Raw genomic sequence first — 20,369 nt, forward strand, 5'->3', positions numbered from 1 at the left:
CTTTTTGCAAGCTTTATTTTATATACATATATTAACACATATATGCATACATCATGAAACGTGAGTAGCATTCCTTTAATTCTCTGAAAAGAAATGCTACAAAGCCTCATGATTCTAAAAGTTTGTGTAGTCTAAATGCGAAACAGTGACATATCAGCAATTCTAATCTCCTGATCAAAAAGATAAAGCCAAATGACCTGGGTCACAATCAACCTTCTATATCTCCTTTTTGCCCTCTAATCAATGCAATCCATATCCTGTTGATTTTACCTCTCAGTCTCATGGCCTCATCTCCATCCCCACGACCACCACTATCCTAGTGACTTAGGTGATCCTCATAACCTCTCCTCTAAATTAACGCTACATCTTCTAATTAGTCTTTCTATCTGTAGTGTATCCTCTGTAGTACTGCCAGAGTTCTTTTTTTTTTTTTAAAGGCTTATAGTATCATCCACCACTTAAAAACTTTGTTTCCTGCTGTCTATAGGATGAGGTCAACATTCATAGCACAGCACTTAAGCTCCACCATGCCTTTTGTTTCATCTCTCCCAACATGTACAGAGTCCCATGCTCCAGCTCCAGTTGATCCTTTCCGACATCGCCATGCTCTTTTACATTTGCACATGTGCCTTTGCACATGCAGTTCCCTTTGTCTAGAATCTCTGATTCCTGCACAAATTTACTCGGCAAATTCCTTCTCATCTTTTGTGACCAAGCTCAAATGACAGTTCCTCAGTAAAGCTTTCCTCAATCCCTTTTTAGCAGAGACAGTAGATATAAGTACTTGGAAACTTCTATTACAATGCTAATTACTTGAGTTTATAAATTATTTACCCTCCTGGGTAAATTATATGCCCACCTTCTCCAGTAGACAATAAACATCTCTAAGGCAGGAACTTTATCATTTAAACTTTGTATTCCTAGCACATAGTAAGTACTCAACTAATGTTTCCTAAATAAGAAGTCCATTCTGAAGATGCAAAAAATTTTCATAGGAGAGGCACATACAAAAATGTTTATGGATTAAGGCAAATGACCAATATTAGTTGCTGACTGTGTCTGAGATAATTTAGATTTTTGTAAATTTAATACACAAGCACATATGCTAGGCCCCACTCAGTGCAGTATGACAAGAAAAAAAAAAAAAAGGCATGAAAATAAAAAGCCAAAACTATCCCTATTTATAGAGGACAAGATTGTCTACGTAGAAAAATCCCAAGGATTATTTTTAAAAATCTACTGAAATTAATGAGTTGAACAAGATCACTGATTTTTTATAGATAACACACACATACATTCATTTAAAAATACTAGCAATGAACAATTGACAATTTTTAAGTTACAATATCCCAGAAAACATGAAATACTTATATATACATCTACAAAAAGATATAAAAAATCTGGGCTAGGCGTGGTGGCTCACACTTGTAATCCCAGCAGTTTGGGAGACTGAGGTGAGTAGACTGCTTGAGGCCAGGAGTTTATGAAAAGCCTGTGCAAACACAGCAAGGCCCTATTTCTACAAAAATTTTTTAAAAAATTAGCTGGGTGTGGTGGTGCAAGCGTGGAATCCTAGCTATTCGGGAAGCTGACGTGGGATGAATGCTTCAACCCAAGAGATCGAGGCTGCAATGAGGTATGATCATGCAGCTACACTCCAGCCTGGGTAACAGAGAAAAGTCCCTACCCCTATTTTTTAAAAAAAGATGTCTGAGATATGCATGCTAAAACTATAAAACACTGATGAAAGAAATAAAATAATATCTAAATAAACAGATTTCATGGACTGAAAGACTTTATATTTTTAAGATGGCAATTTTCCTCCAATTGGTCTATATTAAAGTAAGCCAAACAAAATCTCAGCAGGCTATTTTGTGAAAATAGACAAGCTGATTCTAAAATTTATATGAAAAAATAAAGGAGCTAACATAGTTTAAGCAATTCTGAGAAAAAACAATAAAGTCAGAACTCACATTACCTGATTTCAAGACTAGAAAATTGAACATCCATATGCATAAAAAAGGGAACCTTGACTGCACACCTCCTATCATGTAAAAATCAACTCAAAATAGATCACAGATCTAAACATATGAGCTAACACGAACTTTCAGAAGAAAACAGAAAAAAAGCTTTGTGACCTTGGGTTGGGCCAGTGGTTCTCACCCAGGGGATATATGGTAATATATGAAGACATTTTTGGTTACTAGAACTAGAAAGGGGGGTACTATTGGAATCAAGTGGGTAGAGGCCAGAGATTCTGCTCAACATCCCACAAAGCACAAACAGCCCTTCAGAAGAATTATCTAACTCAAATATCAACAGTACTAGTGTAAAGAAGCCTTGGGCTAGGTAATGTTTTTTTAGATTCAACATCAAAAAGTAAGATTCATTTAAGAAAATGTTACTAAATTAGACATCAAAAAACTTAAAATCTTTTACTCTTGTAAAGACACTGTCACAAAAATGTACAGCCAAACTTCAGACTTGGAAAACATATATGCTTATTTGGCAAATAAGTGCAGGAAGAGAGGCTCAACATCAATAGTCATCAGGGAAATACAAATTAAAACCACAATAATTAAGGTGAAAACGACTGATCATTGCAAACACTGGCAAGGATGTGGAAGAACTAGAACTCTCATACAATGCTGATGCAAATTAAAATGGTATAATCACTTTGGAAAACAGCTTGGCAGTTTCTTAAGAGTTAAACATACATCTATCCTATTACCTACTCTACTCCTATTCTCTTCTCTTCTCTTCTATTCTATCCTCTCCTATTCTGGGTAATTACCCAAGTGAAATGAAAATTTATGTCCACATAAAAATTCATACACAAATGTTTATAGCAGCTTTAGTTTTAATAACCCCAAACTGGTGACAACCCAAATGTCTAAAATCAGGTGAATGAATAAACAAACTGTGGTCTATCCATACAACAGCACTGAAAATGAATGAACTCTTGATACACAGGACAACACGGATTATCTTAAAAAAATGACACTGAGTTAAATAAATCCACAAGCCACCCCCCTAAGAGTAAATACTGTGTGACTGTATTTATATAAAATTCTAGAATATACAAGCTATTTTATACTGACAGAAAGCACTAAGATTCCCTCCTATAGGAAAAATAACTCATTTCCAATGGTTGTATTATGCTGGACTGAACTGACTGAAGAAGATCACAGCACAGATGAATTGAATGGAGGATGACAAGGTTTTGCAGTAGAAAACTCTAAATCAGGGGTGTCCAATCTTTTGGCTTCCCTGGGCCACACTGGAAGAGAACTGACTTGGGGCATATGTAAAATATGAATTGTCTTGGGCCACATGTAAAATACACTAACACTGGTTGGGCATGGTGGCTTATGCCTGTAATCCCAGCACTTTGGGAGGCCAAGGCAGGTGGATCACCTGAGATCAAGAGTTCAAGACCAGCCTGACCAGCATGGTGAAACCCGTCTCTACTGAAAATACAAAAATTAGCTGGGCATGGTGGTGTGTTTCTGTAATCCCAGTTACTTGGGAGGCCGAGGCAGGAGAACTGCTTGAACCTGGGAGGCAGAGGTTGCAGTGAGCCAAGGTTGCGCCATTGCGCTCAGACCTGGCGAATAGAGTGAGACTGCCTCAAAAACAAAACAAAACAAAACAAAAAAAAAACTCTCTCTCTCTCTCTCTCTCTCTAGATAGTTACATATACATACACATTAACAATAGCTGATGAGCCTAATAAAAATCACAAAAAAAATCTAACAACATTTTAAGAAAATTTATGAATTTGTGTCAGGCTGCATTTAAAGCTGTCCTAGGCCCCAGGCTGGACAAGCTAAATGGTGGCAAGAAAAGGTGACTATTAGCTATTAGACTATTTGGGTGTTATTCTATGTCCATGTGTTTCCAAACTCCACCTAATGCCCCACAAATAATGTCTAAGGATGATGATTTCCCCCAACAACTTACAGGGATAAGACTTTTTCCTGTTTTCACTAAACAAGTCTAATGTGTCATTTTAGTGACTCAAGTCTAACCCCATCTTTTATTGCACAGAATGTCAAATTCACTAAGCCGAGGAAATATCTTCTGTAATTTACTTAAGAAAACATCAAATTCATTATAAATAAGACCTATGGGCTGGACAGTCTCAGAGCATTTCTATTTCTTCCTTAAGTCACTTGAAAAATGTATGTATATCTGCACAAATAGAATCCTCTGAAAAAAACTGTGTACTGATTTTTAACTATCTTCCCTGATATGGTTTGCATATTGTCTCCTTCAAATCTCATGTTGAAATGTAATCCCCAATGTTGAAGGTCGAGGCCTGGTAGGAGCTATTTTGGTCACGGAGGTGGATCCTTCACGAATGGCTCGGTTCCGTCCTTGCAATAGTAGGTTCTTACAAGATCTGGTTGTTTAAAAGCATATGGCACCTCCTCCCTTGCTCTCTTGCTCCTGCTCTCACCATATGATTTGCCTGCTGCTGCTGTGCCTACTACCATAAGTAAAAGCTCCCCGAGGCCTCATCAGAAGCAGATGCCAGCACCATGCTTCATGTAAAGCCTGCAGAACTGTGAGCCAATAAACCTCTTTTCTTAAAAATTATCCAGCCTCTGGCATTTCTTTATAGCAATGCAAAAACAGCCTAATACATTCCCTTTTCTAACTTTTCACATATCAGACTGCTTTCTTTTTCACTTATACATTTTTTGTAATACATGCCTCAAAAGTGGCAATAAAAAAAATTTCTTGTAGTACAAAGGCTGCAGAGCCACCCAACCCTCACAATGGCCTATGCACTTTTAATTTGATGACAAAGAGGAATAGAGAGCTTGACATCTTTGAACTGATACCTTGGAAGTGACATGGAAAAGACTTACTTGCCATGAAATATCTTTTCATTCCCACTAAAACTTTGAAAGATAGCTTCACTAGTAAAATAGTTATAAAGCAAATGGTTAATATACCAAAACACAACTCCTGTAAAACTATCTTAAAAACACAAAATTTTAATTATTTTCCCCTAAAAAAACTCACCAGTTAAAATCACTTTAAAAATGTCATTTACACATTCATGTTTAAGGTTAAGCTGATTTCTAATTACAGACAATTGAAACCCATGATTTCTACTTGACCCCAAGTAAAAACATTTGGAGTAAACATATCAGAAATCTTTATTTGAATTTTTAAAAAATAACCTTGTTACTTTAGAATAGCTGTAGATTAACAAAGAAGTTGCAAATAAAGTACAGAGAACCGTTTGGTTTTGTAAATCAACTTTCCTGATTATGAAGAGGCTGCTAATAGTCCCCCATTATTTTCTCTGGGTCCTGGACCCAATTTTACCAAGTAAGAAGATGTAGCCAAATCTATCCTCCTGGCTTAAGTACCAGATTCCTCAATCCAACCTGATTTCACCAGGTCTTCTCTTCTTCACCACCAGCTACCCAAATCTAAGATGTCAGTGCCAACAATTCTGACTTCCCTTCTTGTGAAAATAAAGTAAAAAGATAATTTCAAGGCTTGAAAAAAGACAATTATTTATTTCTTTTTCACAACCAAAGTTAAAGACATAAAATGACATCCTGGAACTAGGGTATAAAATTTTCATTTAAAAAACAGTTTCAAAGCACATTACCTCAAAATTTCCTAGGAGACTAAGACTTGTTATAGGTGGAGCACTAGAACTCAAAAATGGTTTTTCATGAATATCTGGATCATCTTCAATGTTTAAACATGGTCGAGGACTATTAGAAAAACAAATCAGCAAAAGAACACATTAGCCACAATACTTTATTTTTTTAATCTTGACACAGGGTCTCACTCTGTTACCCAGGCTGGAGTACAGTGGCACCATCATAGCTCATTACAGCCTCAAACTCCTGGCTTCAGGCAATGCTCCTGCCTCAGCCTCCCAAAGTGCTGGAGATTACAGGTGTGAGCCACCAAGCCAAGGCACAATATTATTTAATTTTGTACAAAATTAGGAAAATCTGAACAATCCTACTCAAACTACCATATTAACGTCACCAAATTTTACAATATAAAATTTCAAGTTTAAAATTCCCAGATTTTATTATCTTTGTTACAATATTTTATAAACACACATACACACATCCTAAAAGATTTTGAGGTAGAATTTAGAACATATCATATAGTGGCATCTACTGGAAATAAATAATAATTCAGACTTCTATATCAATCTTATTTTCAGTTAAGTATGAGAATACAAGGGCAAAATTGTGTCACTAAAGAATATAATCAGAGTATTATTTGCCAACATGGAAAAAAATGGCCAAGGTTGTTTTTTTTTCCCCCCTAAAAGAGTGAAAGGTAATAGAGGTTAGTAACTAGAAATATATAAAACCATTTAAATGTTAAAACCAATGTAAGAGTTCATTATGATGACCACTATATAGTTGCCACTCACTGCCTTAATTTCTTCCACACTCATCCTTAATAACTGTGTGTGCACATGGTATCATGCTATAAATAAGATTCCTGTTAAAATTCTGATTTTTAGAATCAACGTTATTTATTGTTAAAGACCAGAATTTTGTGAAATTCTGTTTGAAACACACAAATGAATTTTGAGATAAATACCTTCTAGATGAGAAGCTTTTCAGATGCAGTAATGAAGAATCCAGATCAAAGCAACCTGATTGTGTTTTTCTCTGAGGAACCTAAAGTCAAAATGATCATTTGTGATATCAAAAAAAACCCGTAATTTCTTTCTTGAATTGATAAGAGTTTTTAAATGAAATTTAAGCATATCTTTGAAATACTACAACTTCTCCTATAATAGCTTATTTAAAATCATGCTGTTCATTACATATTGTTCTTATTTTTACTTTATTAACTAGCGTTGAAAAAACAGATGATTAATAAAAGCATTTTTACTAGGTTTTGATTTTTTAAGAAGCAGAAACAGTTTTTTCCAAAACCTGTTTGGAAAAACATGGAAAAAATTGCATGGAATTCCAATATATAGTATAAAGAGTATTTTGCTTTTTTATATACTTCTCTATTTTTTTGGGAGGTGGGAAACACTTCCAACTTTAAAATAAAAAGGAAAAAAACCAAAAAAAAAACAAAATAGAGATAGGAGCCTGAGGTCCCGCCAGCACTGCCCACTCTTTGCCCATTCTACCTACTGCAACATTTCCAAGAATCCTATGTTTTACAGAGAATAGATTTGAAAAGTACTACACTCCTAGGTTTTCAACCATCGTTGTATACCAGATTACATTTAAAGCAAAACACCACCTAGCTCAAAATATCCTAAAAAAAAATACCTAAATGTTAATTAAAGGCAAAATCATATACAACATACAAGTTAGACAGTTTTGTTTCTAGAATATTAAATATGTGTACCTGACTCTCTGGTCTAATTGGTGACTGAAGAGACAGATGACACTGAAAATGTAAACCACCTCAACATTTTGGAGAGCTGTACAAGTGCACCATGTTATTTACTGTAGTCAGAACTTAACTATGAAACTTTCAATCTAAATCCTCATGTCTTCAATTCTGAAAAGTTCTCTACCTTCATTTCTAATATTGCATTTTCTTATTCTATTTAGTCCTTCCTTTTAAACTTCTACCAGACTTACATTGAACATCTCATTCTCTTTTCTTTATGGCTTTTTCGTGTTTTACTTTTTCTCTTCCTTTTTGTGCTTCATTCTAGGTGCTTCCTAAATATTTGTCTACCCACTCACAAAATCTCTACTGAGTTGATCCTAGTCTGCTGTTTATTCATCTGTATGCGTATGCAAGTGTGTGTATACACTTCATGTATTTTTCATATCTAGAATTTCTATTTAGTTCAAATCCATGTTCTTTCATCTAAATTCCCTATCTTTGCCTTCATTTCTCTCCCAGAACACTTTAAACAGTTTTTAACTCTCAAGTTGCTCTGATAACAGAGTTCCTATACGTGTATCCTTCCATTTCTTGCTCCTGCTGATTCTTTTAAGGTGCTTTGTAATTTTTTTTTTCCTCTAAAGTCATCTTCAGTAAAAGGTATCTTCCATAGATGTGGGATAGTTTCATGTTTCCCCTACTAATACTAAATGGATTTCATGGGTTCTTTAGTTTTTATGGCTATTTCTTAGCTAGACATCTCTGAATCTCACAGGTAGCATAAATTCAGAACCCCTACTATGTGTGGCTTAGATTTAGGTACAATTTCTTTCGGGTGCTTCCTTTTCTCCCATGCACTCCACCCCTGAGTAAATAGATGGATATTTTTTCCCCCTCTCTCATTTAGAGAAGGCCAGTCTTCCCTGTGCCTGGCTTTATGAAGAATCTGGTCTCAGCTAAGATTGTTACAGACTTGCAGCCTTGACTCCTGTCTCAGCAGGGGCATTGAACTCTAGTGCTATTTTAGGTTCAAATATCCTAGGGGAGCAAAATTTGACCCAGGTTACTCCTTGGGAATTCTTCTTTCTTGCTCTTACACAACGTTATGCATTTGGAAGTTATTATACCTCTTCCAGCATCTCTGTGGGGGGAAGGGGCAAGTGTCTTCCTATATTGACTCAGTCCACTGTATTGACCAGACGTCTGTGGTGCTTTTTACACTAGCAAGACGCTGAAAATTTTTTCCCTGATCTCTTGGGCATTTTAAATCACCTCACAGGTAGGTCAAACATTTGGGGTTTTTATTTTAAAATGGACAAAAAAAATCTGAACAGATGTTTCTCAAAAGACAACATGGAAATGGCCAACTGGTATATGAAAAAATGCTCAATGCCACTAACCAGAGAAATGCATATTAAAACCATAACGAGATGTTGTCTCACTCCAGTTTCAATGACTCCTATCCAAAAGACAGACAATAACAGTTGCTGGCAAGGATGGAATAAAAGGGAAACCCTCATACACTATTAGTGGGAATGTAAATTAGTATAGCCGCTGTGGAGAAGACTATGGAAGTTCCTCAAAAAACTAAAAATAGAACTACCATATGACCCAGCAATCCCACTGCTGGGCATATATCTTAAGGAAAAAAAAGGGAAATTAATATATTAAAGAGACAGCTGCACTCCAATGTTTACTGCAGCACCATTTGCAACAGCCAAGATATGGAAGCAACCTAAGTGTCCATCAATAGATGAATGAATAAAGAAAATGTAGTATATACACAATGGAATATTATTCAGCCACAAAAGGAATGAAATCCTGTCATTTGCAACAATATGAACGAAGCTGAAGGACATTATGCTAAGTGAAATAGGCCAGGCAAGAAAGACAGATATTCCATGTTCTCACTCATACAGGGGAGCTTAACAAAAACAATTGAACTAATGAAGATAAAGGGTATAAGGATGGTTGCCAGAGGCTTGGAAGAGTTGTGAGGAGGCAGGGATACAGTGGGAATGGTTAATAGGTTCAAAAACACTGTTGGATACAATGAATAAGATCTAGTATTTGGTAGCATAACAGGGTGACTATAGTTAACAATAATTTATTGTATATTTAAAAATAAAGAGTGAAATAGGAAGGTTCCTAACATAAAGAAATGATAAAGGCTTGAAGTGATGGATAATCCATTTACCCCGAATTGATCATTACACATTGTATGCCCGTATCAAAACATCACACGTACCCTATAAATATATACAACTATTATGTAGCCATAAGAATTAAAAAAAAAAAAAGCAAAAACCATTTGGAATTTTTTAAAAGTTGTTTGGACTTTAATTTTTCTAACATAGAAGCCTGAAGTCCATGTTATACATTTAAATTCTGCGTCTATTGTCCAATAATTATTTTTTGAACATACACAAGATACTGTATTTTTCTAGTTACTAAAAAACACATACAACTAAAAATACGTCTGTAGCAAATTACAAGGATTTTTAGTTCTGCTACACAATTTACTGCTTACCTCAAGTTTAACTGAAATGGTAGCCATACCAACTAACTACTGACAGCTTACATGCAAGAGGGATGATACTAACCATCCTCACAACACTAAGGTAGACATTATCATCCTGATTTACATATGAGGAAACTGAGACTCCAAGAGATTGTGTTGCATAACTAGGGGGAAGTCAATGTGACCCCAAAGTGATGCTTTTAACCACTGCACTCAGATCTGTAAATCTATTTGTAATTGAGGAGTGGAGAGATTTGTATGTCTCAAGATGATTAAGTGAAGGGATTCCAAATCAAAAACAGCAATAGATTTAACTTGCAGATGACCCAGTTAGTGGTATCAGTAAGATAAAAATCCACTTGATGGTTTTTGCTTTTTTCACATCTAGTAACAGTTAAAATGTTAGGCAAAAGAATTTCAGAGAAATTTTGTAACTCTAATACATTTCATTTTTATTCACATTTTTGTCTTTCCCTGTATTATCACATAGCTGTTAAATGTGTGGTCAAAAAATAAAATGTTTCATAACTAGACATTTAAAGATATTTAAATTTTTTTCAATTAAAATTTGAATGAAATTATTTGTAAACCTTTCAGATGTGTGCAAGTTCTAAGCACGAGATAAGAAAAAAAAAATGCTTACAGGGCTTGAAAGAAGAGGCAAACCAGTTTGAGGATGAAAGGCTCTGGTTGAAGTTCCATCCAAGGAATGAAAATTATGTTTTCGCCAGACATTTGAATGTTTCAGTGTAGTCCTCTGTTAGGAAAATAATTAGATTTTAATTGTAATATGTAAATACCATTTAAAGAATTTGGACAGCTTTTTCATTTTTAGACTCATTCCTAATACATTCTGAGGTATTGCTGGTGAAGTTGGTGATATACAAGTGGGATATCCCTTATCCAAAATACTTGGGGACTAGAAGTGTTTAGAAGTTTGGATTTTTTTTCTGATTTTGGAATATTTGCATCATATATACTTTGCTGGTTAAGCACCCCAAATGCAAAAATCCCAAATCTGAAATGTTCCAATGAAAATTTCCTTTGAGCACTTTGTCAGCAATTAAAAAGTTTGGGATTTTGGAACATTCCAAATTTGGGATGCTCAACCTGTATATCTACATCTTATGTTTACAACAATATATATATTTCAATTGGAAAACAATGTCTAAAATGGTTATTGCAATATGCTGAATTAAGTTCTAAAGAAAATATGTCCAAATGTAAATGCCTTATATGTTCATGTTTGTTCAGAATTTATCATCTAGCAAGCTAATATTTGATTATTTCGATTTGTGAAAAAACTACTACAGTAGTCCCCTCTTATGCTCAGGGGATATATTCCATGAACCCCAGTGGATGCCTTAAATCACATGCAGTACCAAACAATATATATATATATTTTCCTATCCATACCTATCCTAAAGTTTAATTTATAAATTAGGTTCAATAAGAGATTAATAATAAAAAACAATTATAATAATATGACATAATAAAAGTTATGTGTGAATGTAGTCTTTCTCTCTTTCAAAGGATCTTATTGTACTGTACTCACCTATTTTCTGACCTGGTTGACCATGAGTAAACTGAAACCATGGAAAGGAAACCATGGATAAGGGGCGACTACTGTACTCACAGGAAAAATTAGTATAATGTTAGTATATTATATAAATACTAGTATAATGAAAAAATATAAAACTATGTCAATATTAAAACCATTTTCAGATGATATAATTTGGTGGAACATCATACAGAAATATAAGAAACACTGTAAATTTAAAATTATATATAATGCAGTCACAGCACTATGTTTTTGATGTTATACAAGAAATAGGTTAATTCTTAAGGATTGGACAAGTTTATACCCAAAGATCAGAAATCCATAAAAATTACATGAATAAAAATTACAAAAGACTATTCTGGGTCTTGGCTCTACCATTTATTAGCTTTGTAACCTGGGCAAGTTATGTAATTTCCCTAGCTCAAGGTCCTCATTTGTAAACTGGAGTTAGTAAAAGCACCTAATCTCATATCAAAGTGAGAGGGATTAAGTAAGTCAACATGTGTAAAATATTCAGATGGGGCACACAGTAAACTGTTTATTATATTTAAAACAGGTACATGAAAAAAATGAATTTTAGTGGGCTTGAAAAATACCATGGCCAGGGTTAAGCCTCCCTATTAGATAACAGGATCAAAAGAACCGAATATTCTTAAGGTCAGTGTAGGTTTTTGTGACAATTATGCTTTTAGAAAATTGGAAACTAACATTTGATTAAACCCCATGTTAGGGCGAGATCTTCTGAAGAAAAATATAAACTGGAAACATGGCATAATTTTGAAATGTCCAGAAAAACGAATTTGAGTGATAAAAAAGACACACCAAGGTCATTTAGACTTGGATTAAGGTACTTAAGAAGAAGTTTTCCATATAATTGAGATACTGCTTAGAAAAATAAAGGAAAGTGAAGCCTAACGATTTTTAGAAATTAAAAGGTAGTTTGGTAGGAAATAAAATAAAATGAAAATAACTTAAAATATCTTTTATGTATATAGTACATTAAGGACTACAAAATATTTATAAATTGTTTATCACTGCTCTAAGGCAAAAGATATTAATCATGAGTCTTGTAAAATTGAGGAAACAGGTTTTTAGAAGTAATATGACTTATTTATGGTCACTCAAGGACTAAACTGTGAAGCCAGGACTAGAACTCAGGTGTTTTGACCAGTAGCTTGGTGATTTCCCTATAGACATTTTGAAAGTCATTAACTGATCAATGGCATAGCACAATGGGCACACCGCTAATATTGGGTTGGACCTGCTAACAAATAATACATTAAGCTAATACAAATTTGATTTCTGACTCTTGTTTACACTCCCAGAATTGTTTGTAAGTGCTGAAATAAACAAAAAAGGGCAGCAGGAGGGATTAATTTGTTTTCTCAACAGGAGGGATGAACCAAGGACTTGTACAGTCCACAAATTTGTCCTTGATTATTGTCAGGTAGTAGAAAGGAGCCTGGATTAGGAGTCAAGAGACTGGGGTGAGGGTGCCAGTTAAATCACTAAGGACTTTGTACAGCTACTGGCATGTCAGTTATTCTCTTTGAGTCCCAGTTTCCTCATAACTGTCCTACCTGTCCCATATGTTGAAGTACCACAAAGAACCAAGTATCCTATTAGGTTTGTGCAAAAGCAATTGAGGTTTGCCATTACTTTCAGTGGCAAAAACTTCAATTACTTTTGCAGAAACCTAATATGCAATATAACTGAATGTTATATACAAGCAACATACAAAATCATAGTAATATTTTATAAATATTATATAGTATTCATTCTCTTGACATTACAGATCAAATTTTTTTTTTTTGTTTGTTTTTTTTTTTTGAGACGGAGTCTCGCTCTGTCGCCCAGGCTGGAGTGCAGTGGCCAGATCTCAGCTCACTGCAAGCTCCGCCCCCCGGGTTTACGCCATTCTCCAGCCTCAGCCTCCGGTGTAGCTGGGACTACAGGCGCCCGCCACCTCGCCCGGCTCATTTTTCGTATTTTTTAGTAGACACGGGGTTTCACCGTGTTAGCCAGGATGGTCTCGATCTCCTGACCTCGTGATCTGCCCGTCTCGGCCTCCCAAAGTGCTGGGATTACAGGCTTGAGCCACCGCACCCGGCCCAGATCAAATTTTGAAATTTTTTTTGGTTGGTTGTTTTTTTCTGTTTTTGTTTTTTTGAGACAGGGTCTCACTCTGTCACCCAGGCTGGAATGCAATGGGACAATTATAGCTCACTGCAACCTTGAACTCCTGGGCTCAAGTGATTCCCGCACCTCAGCCTCTCAAATAGCTAGGCCTACAGTCATGTACCACCATGCCTAGCTAAATTTTAATTTTTTTTTGTAGAGACAGGGTCTCATTATGTTGCCCAGGCTGGTCTCCAACTCCTGAGCTCAAGTGATCTGCCTTGGCCTCCCAAAGTGTTGGGATTATAAGCTGTGAGCCACTGTGCCTGGGCTGGGTGCTTCTGACTAGAAGAAAAAGAGGCCTTTAAGATGGGGGAGCAGGCAGAGAACAGAGCTAGAAGACCTAAATAATAGACCTAACACCTCATGAAAACAATTACTGTCCTATTAACAGTTTTTAAAAAAGGTACCACTTCCTAGTTTTTAAGCAGCCTGATCTTTATTTCCTCCATTTACTTTTTGTTCTTAGGAGAGTGGGTTATTTGCAAGGATGTTAATACTAGTTCTGTAGGTTTATTGCTGTATCAGATTGTGTGTCCTATAGATAATGGAACCTTGGGACTTTATAACTAGATCTCCTGTGAACAAAATTTAAATCATAACAAATATTTCAGAATTATATTTGACATATTAGATGTTACTTACCAATACCTCTATATTTTTTGGTTGCTCACACGTAGACAAACAGTGTTGTATACTTGTCTGAGAATAGTTTTGGGATTTTTCATTAGTTGGATCTTCTTTCTTATCCTGTTCATTTTTTAATTGGTCTGATTTTTTACATTTGAAACCTTCATTATCTTTATTGAGATAATTCTCTATGCTATTAAGTTGAGTGTATTGCTCACATGTCTTAGGCCTTTTTGAGTCTTTATTTGAGGACATGCTTTCATATTTGTTCAAATATTCAGACATTTCCAACACAGTAACTTTTATTTTTGAGTCATTTTTCTTTGAATCATTAGATTGAAGATTGCCAAAGAATTTTGGATTATAGTTCTCATTTAGTTTTTCCTTATACTTATTTGTACAAATCTGTTTGTCAATACTGCTGCAATTTGAATACTGTTTATCAGTTCCATTGCTCATTTCTTGCTCCTTAAATCTGCTTGTCAAATCTAAGTTATTTTCTTTGTGCTGAGACAAAATTGAGGAAGTCGACAAACCAGAACTTTTGTTCTGTGTTTCCTGATATGTACTTTGGATGATTTCACTAGGATTGTTCTGACACTGATTTCTCGTTTGACGTTTCAAAGAACACTTTTCTTTACTATTATTTTTAAAAGAAGTAAAACATTTATTAGATACTAAGTTTTTCCCATCACTGGTGTCTCCTAACAAGGAACATTTTGTGTGAGAAATGGAAACTGAGGACTTATCCTTAATTTTCTTCAACAAATTTTTGTCTTCATATGAACTCCTAAACACTTTTGATGCAACCGAACTGGAGTCATGCATGTTGAATGATGGCCGGGGGATATGTGATGCTGTTGGATCAATGTGCTCCAAGTGTTGAGCAATCCTTGCAATAACATCTTGCCGCTCCTGGAGTAAAGAGCCTATCAAAGGATTAGTCTCTCCAACAGGCATATGAGAAGAAAAGTCATTAGAAATACAAGTTTCACTTCGAGGAGTTTCTGGTTTTAGTTGAATTTTCCCCTCATTGCTGTCTTCTGGGGAGGTAAACTCTGGATTACCAAAAGACATGGAGAAAGTTTCTTTACCTTTTCCCACATTCTCATTTTCTTGTGAAACACGGGAAAGTTTTGAATGGAGTGAACTAGACTCTTGAGTATTAAATGGATGTCCAGAAACATGTGAAGTGCTTGGATCACAATGAATCAAATGCTGGGCAATTCTTGCAATGATTTCTTGCCGCTCCTGAATTAAAGAGCCTATTAAAGGGTTAGTCTCACCAGCTGACTGCCAGAAACTCTGGCGGTTAGAGACACTGGAATCAACCATTGAAAATGATTTTAAAGTTCTCACTGATGTTTCATGTGATTTTGTATCACCTATACCACTAAAGCCCAGAATATTGGCCTGAGATGTCCCATGGTCAGATTTACTGCCAGTGCCTGGATATAGTTTGACGTTTTTGACAGCTGCAGTATATTCTGGACTTGGGCCACTTTTTGCATGTAATACACTTTCAGGTGCCATGGTCCAAGTTTGTTTGCTACACAGACGCTGTGAACTGTTTGTACCACATTGTTCTGCTTCATTTGGATTATGGTGCTGATGGGTTTTAAGTTTATGTTGTTGAATTCTTTTCTCATAAAGGCCAATATTAGTGTGAATACTGCAGGTCAAAACTGGGTAATTAGATTGTCTGGGCAAGGACTGAACACTGACTTTCAAGGCAACATTGTGAGAAACATTAGGAACCGGAAACACATGCTCAATTGGAGTCTGTGAAAAATTCCACTGTAGGTCTACATCAGCAGCACTGATTCTAGAATCACACAGAAAAATACTGTATTAATGGATTACAAAGGTTAAATTCTTATTATTGTATATTATTGTAAATGTAAAGCAGTCATACACTTATTTTTGTTTGCATTAATTACCACTGAGGTTTACTTTTAGCCATTTTACCATGCATATAATTCTGATAAAACCAATGTAAGTAATACAATAGCTTATGCTTGGAAGAGATGACCTTTTTAAGAACACCAGATCACTTAAGCATTAAAGCTCAAGAATATTATAATTTAAAAATATTTGTTAAAACAGAAAAAAAGCCCTTTGTAATTACTAGTACATAAATGGATTCAGCTAATTTTATTGTGCAAGGTGATTAAGAGACACCCTATCTCATTGCCATTTGCCTAAAAAGCTAATTAGCTAAACAGCTAATTGTTAATAGCCTATCTGTTAACATTATCCAAGATGCCAAAAATTAAGTAAAACACAGAAATTCAGCAGCCCAGAAAACTTTTCTACTTTATAATAGTAGCATTAAGTCCATTGGTTCTCTAAAGTAAGCTTAAAAGTTCTCTTGATATTATTCTATATCAAATTTAATACAACAAACAAAATTCATACTGATTCAATCTAAATCTCTCTAACTTGTTTTGAAAAACCTCAGTAAATTTTATCCATTTATATTTAGAATTGCAGGAAATAATCTATTTAAAAGGTAAAATACCATTCGGTTGCTAACCAAGGTGTTTGAATATGCACTGTCCTTTTTTTTTTTTTTTTGGCCCTAGACATACCTGTAGAGAATATTTCGTGGAATAGCACCATGAGAAACACTCAGCCATGCACTTAACTGAGAAAAAAACACAAATGAGCGGACAGCCAACAGAAGTGTTTTCTCTTCAATAAATCGGTCACCATTCCTAGGGAAAGTAACAAAGCATAATTTAAAAGTAAGCAAGTACAAAATGACTGAATTTTAGAATGGCAGAAACTGACATCCATAAACTTATCACTCAGGATTTGTGCTTTGAAGAGCATAGGAATGCACTTACGATGTCACTTGAAGTCACAACTACTAAATGTAAGTACTACATTTACTCATATTTAGTGCCAAATATAAGTAATATCTCAATTTTATTACATAAATAGAGGAATTAAAAGACATGATACATTAAAATAATTTATAGCAAGTAATGGAAAACTTGATTTACCAAGAACAACTCTGAACTAATGTTCAACAACTTACTGTCGAGGAATTGGCTCCAAGATCCATCTTTCTAATAATAATGCATCTTGCTTAATTGCAGGATCATTTAGATCAATTCCCTCTGTGGTGGGCCCATCATCGCTGTAGCAGCAGTCTGGTAGCAGCATCATTTCCACCATGACTGGAAGGTTATTCTTCCACAACAATGTGACCTCAGACCTAGTTCGTCTGGCTTGGCGGCACTTAGAGAAAATGAATATAAGCAAAATGTCTCAAAAACCCACCTAATTTTGTATTATAGAAAATTGTAATTGTAAAGTAGACATCTGTATGAGAAATGAGTCATCTATTATAGAACTTTTGCTCAGAATGCTATCTAGGTTTCCTCATTTAATAATGGATCTATGCTAGTGAGCTCTAGAGTGCAATGATTAGTACTGAACATTTATTTTACTTTATTTTTTTTGCGACTGAGACTCGGTCGCTCAAGCTGGAGTGCAGTGGTGCGATCTCGGCTCACTGCAACCTCCGCCTCCTGGGTTCAAGCGATTCTCCTGCCTCAGCCTCTCAAGTAGCTGGGATTACAGGTGCCCGCCAGCATGCCGGGCTAATTTTTGTACTTTTAGTAGAGACAGGGCTTCTCCATGATGGCCAGGCTGATCTCAAACTCCTAACCTCAGGTGATCTGCCTACCTTGGCCTCCCAAAGTGCTGGGATTACAGGCATGAGCCACTGTGCCCGGGCTGTATTGAACATTTGTAATGCAAATTTTCTTGAGGAGTGTATCTTTGCTCTACCTTGTGGAAAAAGAACTGCTATATCCAATGTCTGACAGGCCTCTGAGTTGGCCCAGCCTTGACTACTTTATTAATTTCATCACTTCACAGGAAAGATTACTTCTTAAATCTGAACACCAAAATGTTAAAAACTGATTTTCATTAAACACTCAAAATAAACAAGATCTTTTTTTTTGAGATGGAGTCTCACTCTTGTTGACCAGGCTGGAGTGCAATGGCATGATCTTGGCTCACTGCAACCTCTGCCTCCCAGGTTCAAGCAATTCTCCTGCCTCGCCTCCTGAGTAGCTGAGATTACAGGCACCCGCCACCACGCCCAGCTATGTTTTGTATTTTTAGTAGAGATGAGGTTTCACCGTGTTGGCCAGGCCAACCACTACGCCTGGCCTCAAAATAGACAAGATTTTTAAAGTTTAAAATTTTGGATCACATTTGAGAAACTAATAAGTGCGAGAAAAATTCTTAAAGCAAATTGCAGGCTACCTACACCAAAATATTTTGAACAATGTTACACAAAAACATTAACAAAAAATATCTTCCCATTAAAAAAAGGAATACAAAAGGGAAATTGGTTAATGTGGGGAAAATAATCATAACAACATCAATTTACCAAATGAATAACAATACAAAGTGGAAGAGCCAGGGCTGAGATACTAAAAATAAAACAGGCCGGGCATCATGGTTCATGCCTGTAATCCCAGCACTGTGGGAGGCTGAGGAGGGCGGATCACAAGGTCCGGAGTTGGAGACCAGTCTGGCAAATATGGTGAAACCCCATCTCTATGAAAAATACAAAAATTAGCCAAGTGTGGTGGCACGCACCTGTAGTCCCAGCTACTCAGCAGGCTGAGGCAGAAGAATTGCTTGAACCCAGGAGGTGGAGGTTGCAGTGAGACGAGATTGCGCCACTGCACTCCAGCCTGGGCGACAGAGCGAGACTCCATCTCCAATAAATAAATAAATAAATAAAGTAAAATCCAACAGCAGAGATAGTCTTAAATCCAGCTTATGAGATGGCAGGTATGAAACTGGGTGCCCACCTCCCCAGTGATCAGCAAAACTACCCGCAATACCTTCAAGAGCCTTATTTGAGAGCCAAGTTTATTAGCTATGGTCCAGGATTTGGATTTTTTTCCCTTTATGATTATGATCAATTTTACATTGAAATGTGATAATTATAATTGTAATAAAATAAAGGTGATGATGAACATAAACTAGTTTATATAAAAGATATAAAGCATTCAACACAAGATTCTCACCTGGGCCAGCTTGTCACTACATTCATGTTTGGTAGTTACTGGGTAACAAGACTGTGCTGGAGGGCAATGAAAGCTTTCTGTTCTACCTTTTACAGAACATTCAGGTGTTCGTCCTTCTGTTATCAGCAAGGCCAAAGAGACCAAGAACTCCTCTGCATCATATTCAAAATATTCATCCAGAGTATCTGATATAAAAAAAAGGGGCAAAGGGTCCTCAATTTAATGTACTCTTAATAAGAACTCATCTGGTCTGCCTAAAATAACTAATGTCACATTACACATTTAAGAATATTCATTTAACAAAGAGTGAAAATAATAAACTCAAGACAATCAAAATATACTAAACTCTTGATTCACAAACTATACAGAAGTGAGGAGATGATGGATAATTCCAAATTCTAGTTGAACTGGTTAAAATTAAGGAATTGTTTTTATATAAACATTAGTTAAAACACTGAAGGTTTAGAAATACATTTATCATCCTATGATAATAATAATAATTATTATTTTTTTGAGACAGAGTTTCATTCTTTTTGTCCAGGCTGGAGTGCAATGGCACAATCTGGCTCACCGCAACCTCTACCTCCTGGGTTCAAGTGATTCTCCTGCCTCAGCCTCCCAAGTAGCTGGGATTATAGGCATGTACCACCATGTATGGCTAATTTTTGTATTTTTAGTAGAGATGGGGTTTTGCCATGTTGGTCAGGCTGGTCTCGAACTCCCGACCTCTGGTGATCTGCCCACCTCTGTCTCCCATAGTGTTGGGATTCAGGCATGAGCCACTGCGCCTGGCCTATAATAATTATATTTTTGGGTCAGGTGTGGTGGCTTACTTTTCTAATTAAAAAGTAACACATTTTCTGAGAAATTTATAAAATTCAGAGAGTAAGACAAAAATAACTCATTATTAGGGGTATCTATTTTAACTTTATAGCCTGTATTAATTATATTTTTGGGTCGGGTGTGGTGGCTCACGCCTGTAATCCCAGCACTTTGGGAGGCCGAGGTGGGCAGATCACCCGAGGTCGGGAGTTCGAGACCAGCCTGACCAACATGG

The 20,369-nt window shown here is 35.9% G+C and overlaps 1 protein-coding gene across 4 annotated transcripts in view; it reads right to left on the reverse strand.

Moving 5' to 3' along the window:
- Positions 1–20,369, reverse strand: part of FAM214A (family with sequence similarity 214, member A) — a 101,707-nt gene that overhangs the window by 14,046 nt on the left and 67,292 nt on the right. For all 4 annotated transcript variants that reach the window (XR_001000306.1, XM_011928640.1, XM_011928639.1 and 1 more), the window contains 7 exons: positions 19,313–19,497; positions 17,296–17,498; positions 16,844–16,969; positions 14,268–16,077; positions 10,527–10,640; positions 6,601–6,680; positions 5,636–5,744 (listed from right to left, as the gene is read on the reverse strand). Coding sequence is in view for 3 of the 4 variants with exons in the window: in XM_011928640.1 (XP_011784030.1) it covers positions 5,636–5,744; positions 6,601–6,680; positions 10,527–10,640; positions 14,268–16,077; positions 16,844–16,969; positions 17,296–17,498; positions 19,313–19,497 (2,627 nt within the window). In the remaining variant the exon portion in view is untranslated. The remainder of the gene's footprint in view (positions 1–5,635; positions 5,745–6,600; positions 6,681–10,526; positions 10,641–14,267; positions 16,078–16,843; positions 16,970–17,295; positions 17,499–19,312; positions 19,498–20,369) is intronic.

Source organism: Colobus angolensis, unplaced genomic scaffold, assembly GCF_000951035.1.
Source record: "Colobus angolensis palliatus isolate OR3802 unplaced genomic scaffold, Cang.pa_1.0 Scaffold78, whole genome shotgun sequence".
NCBI lineage: Eukaryota > Metazoa > Chordata > Mammalia > Primates > Cercopithecidae > Colobus > Colobus angolensis.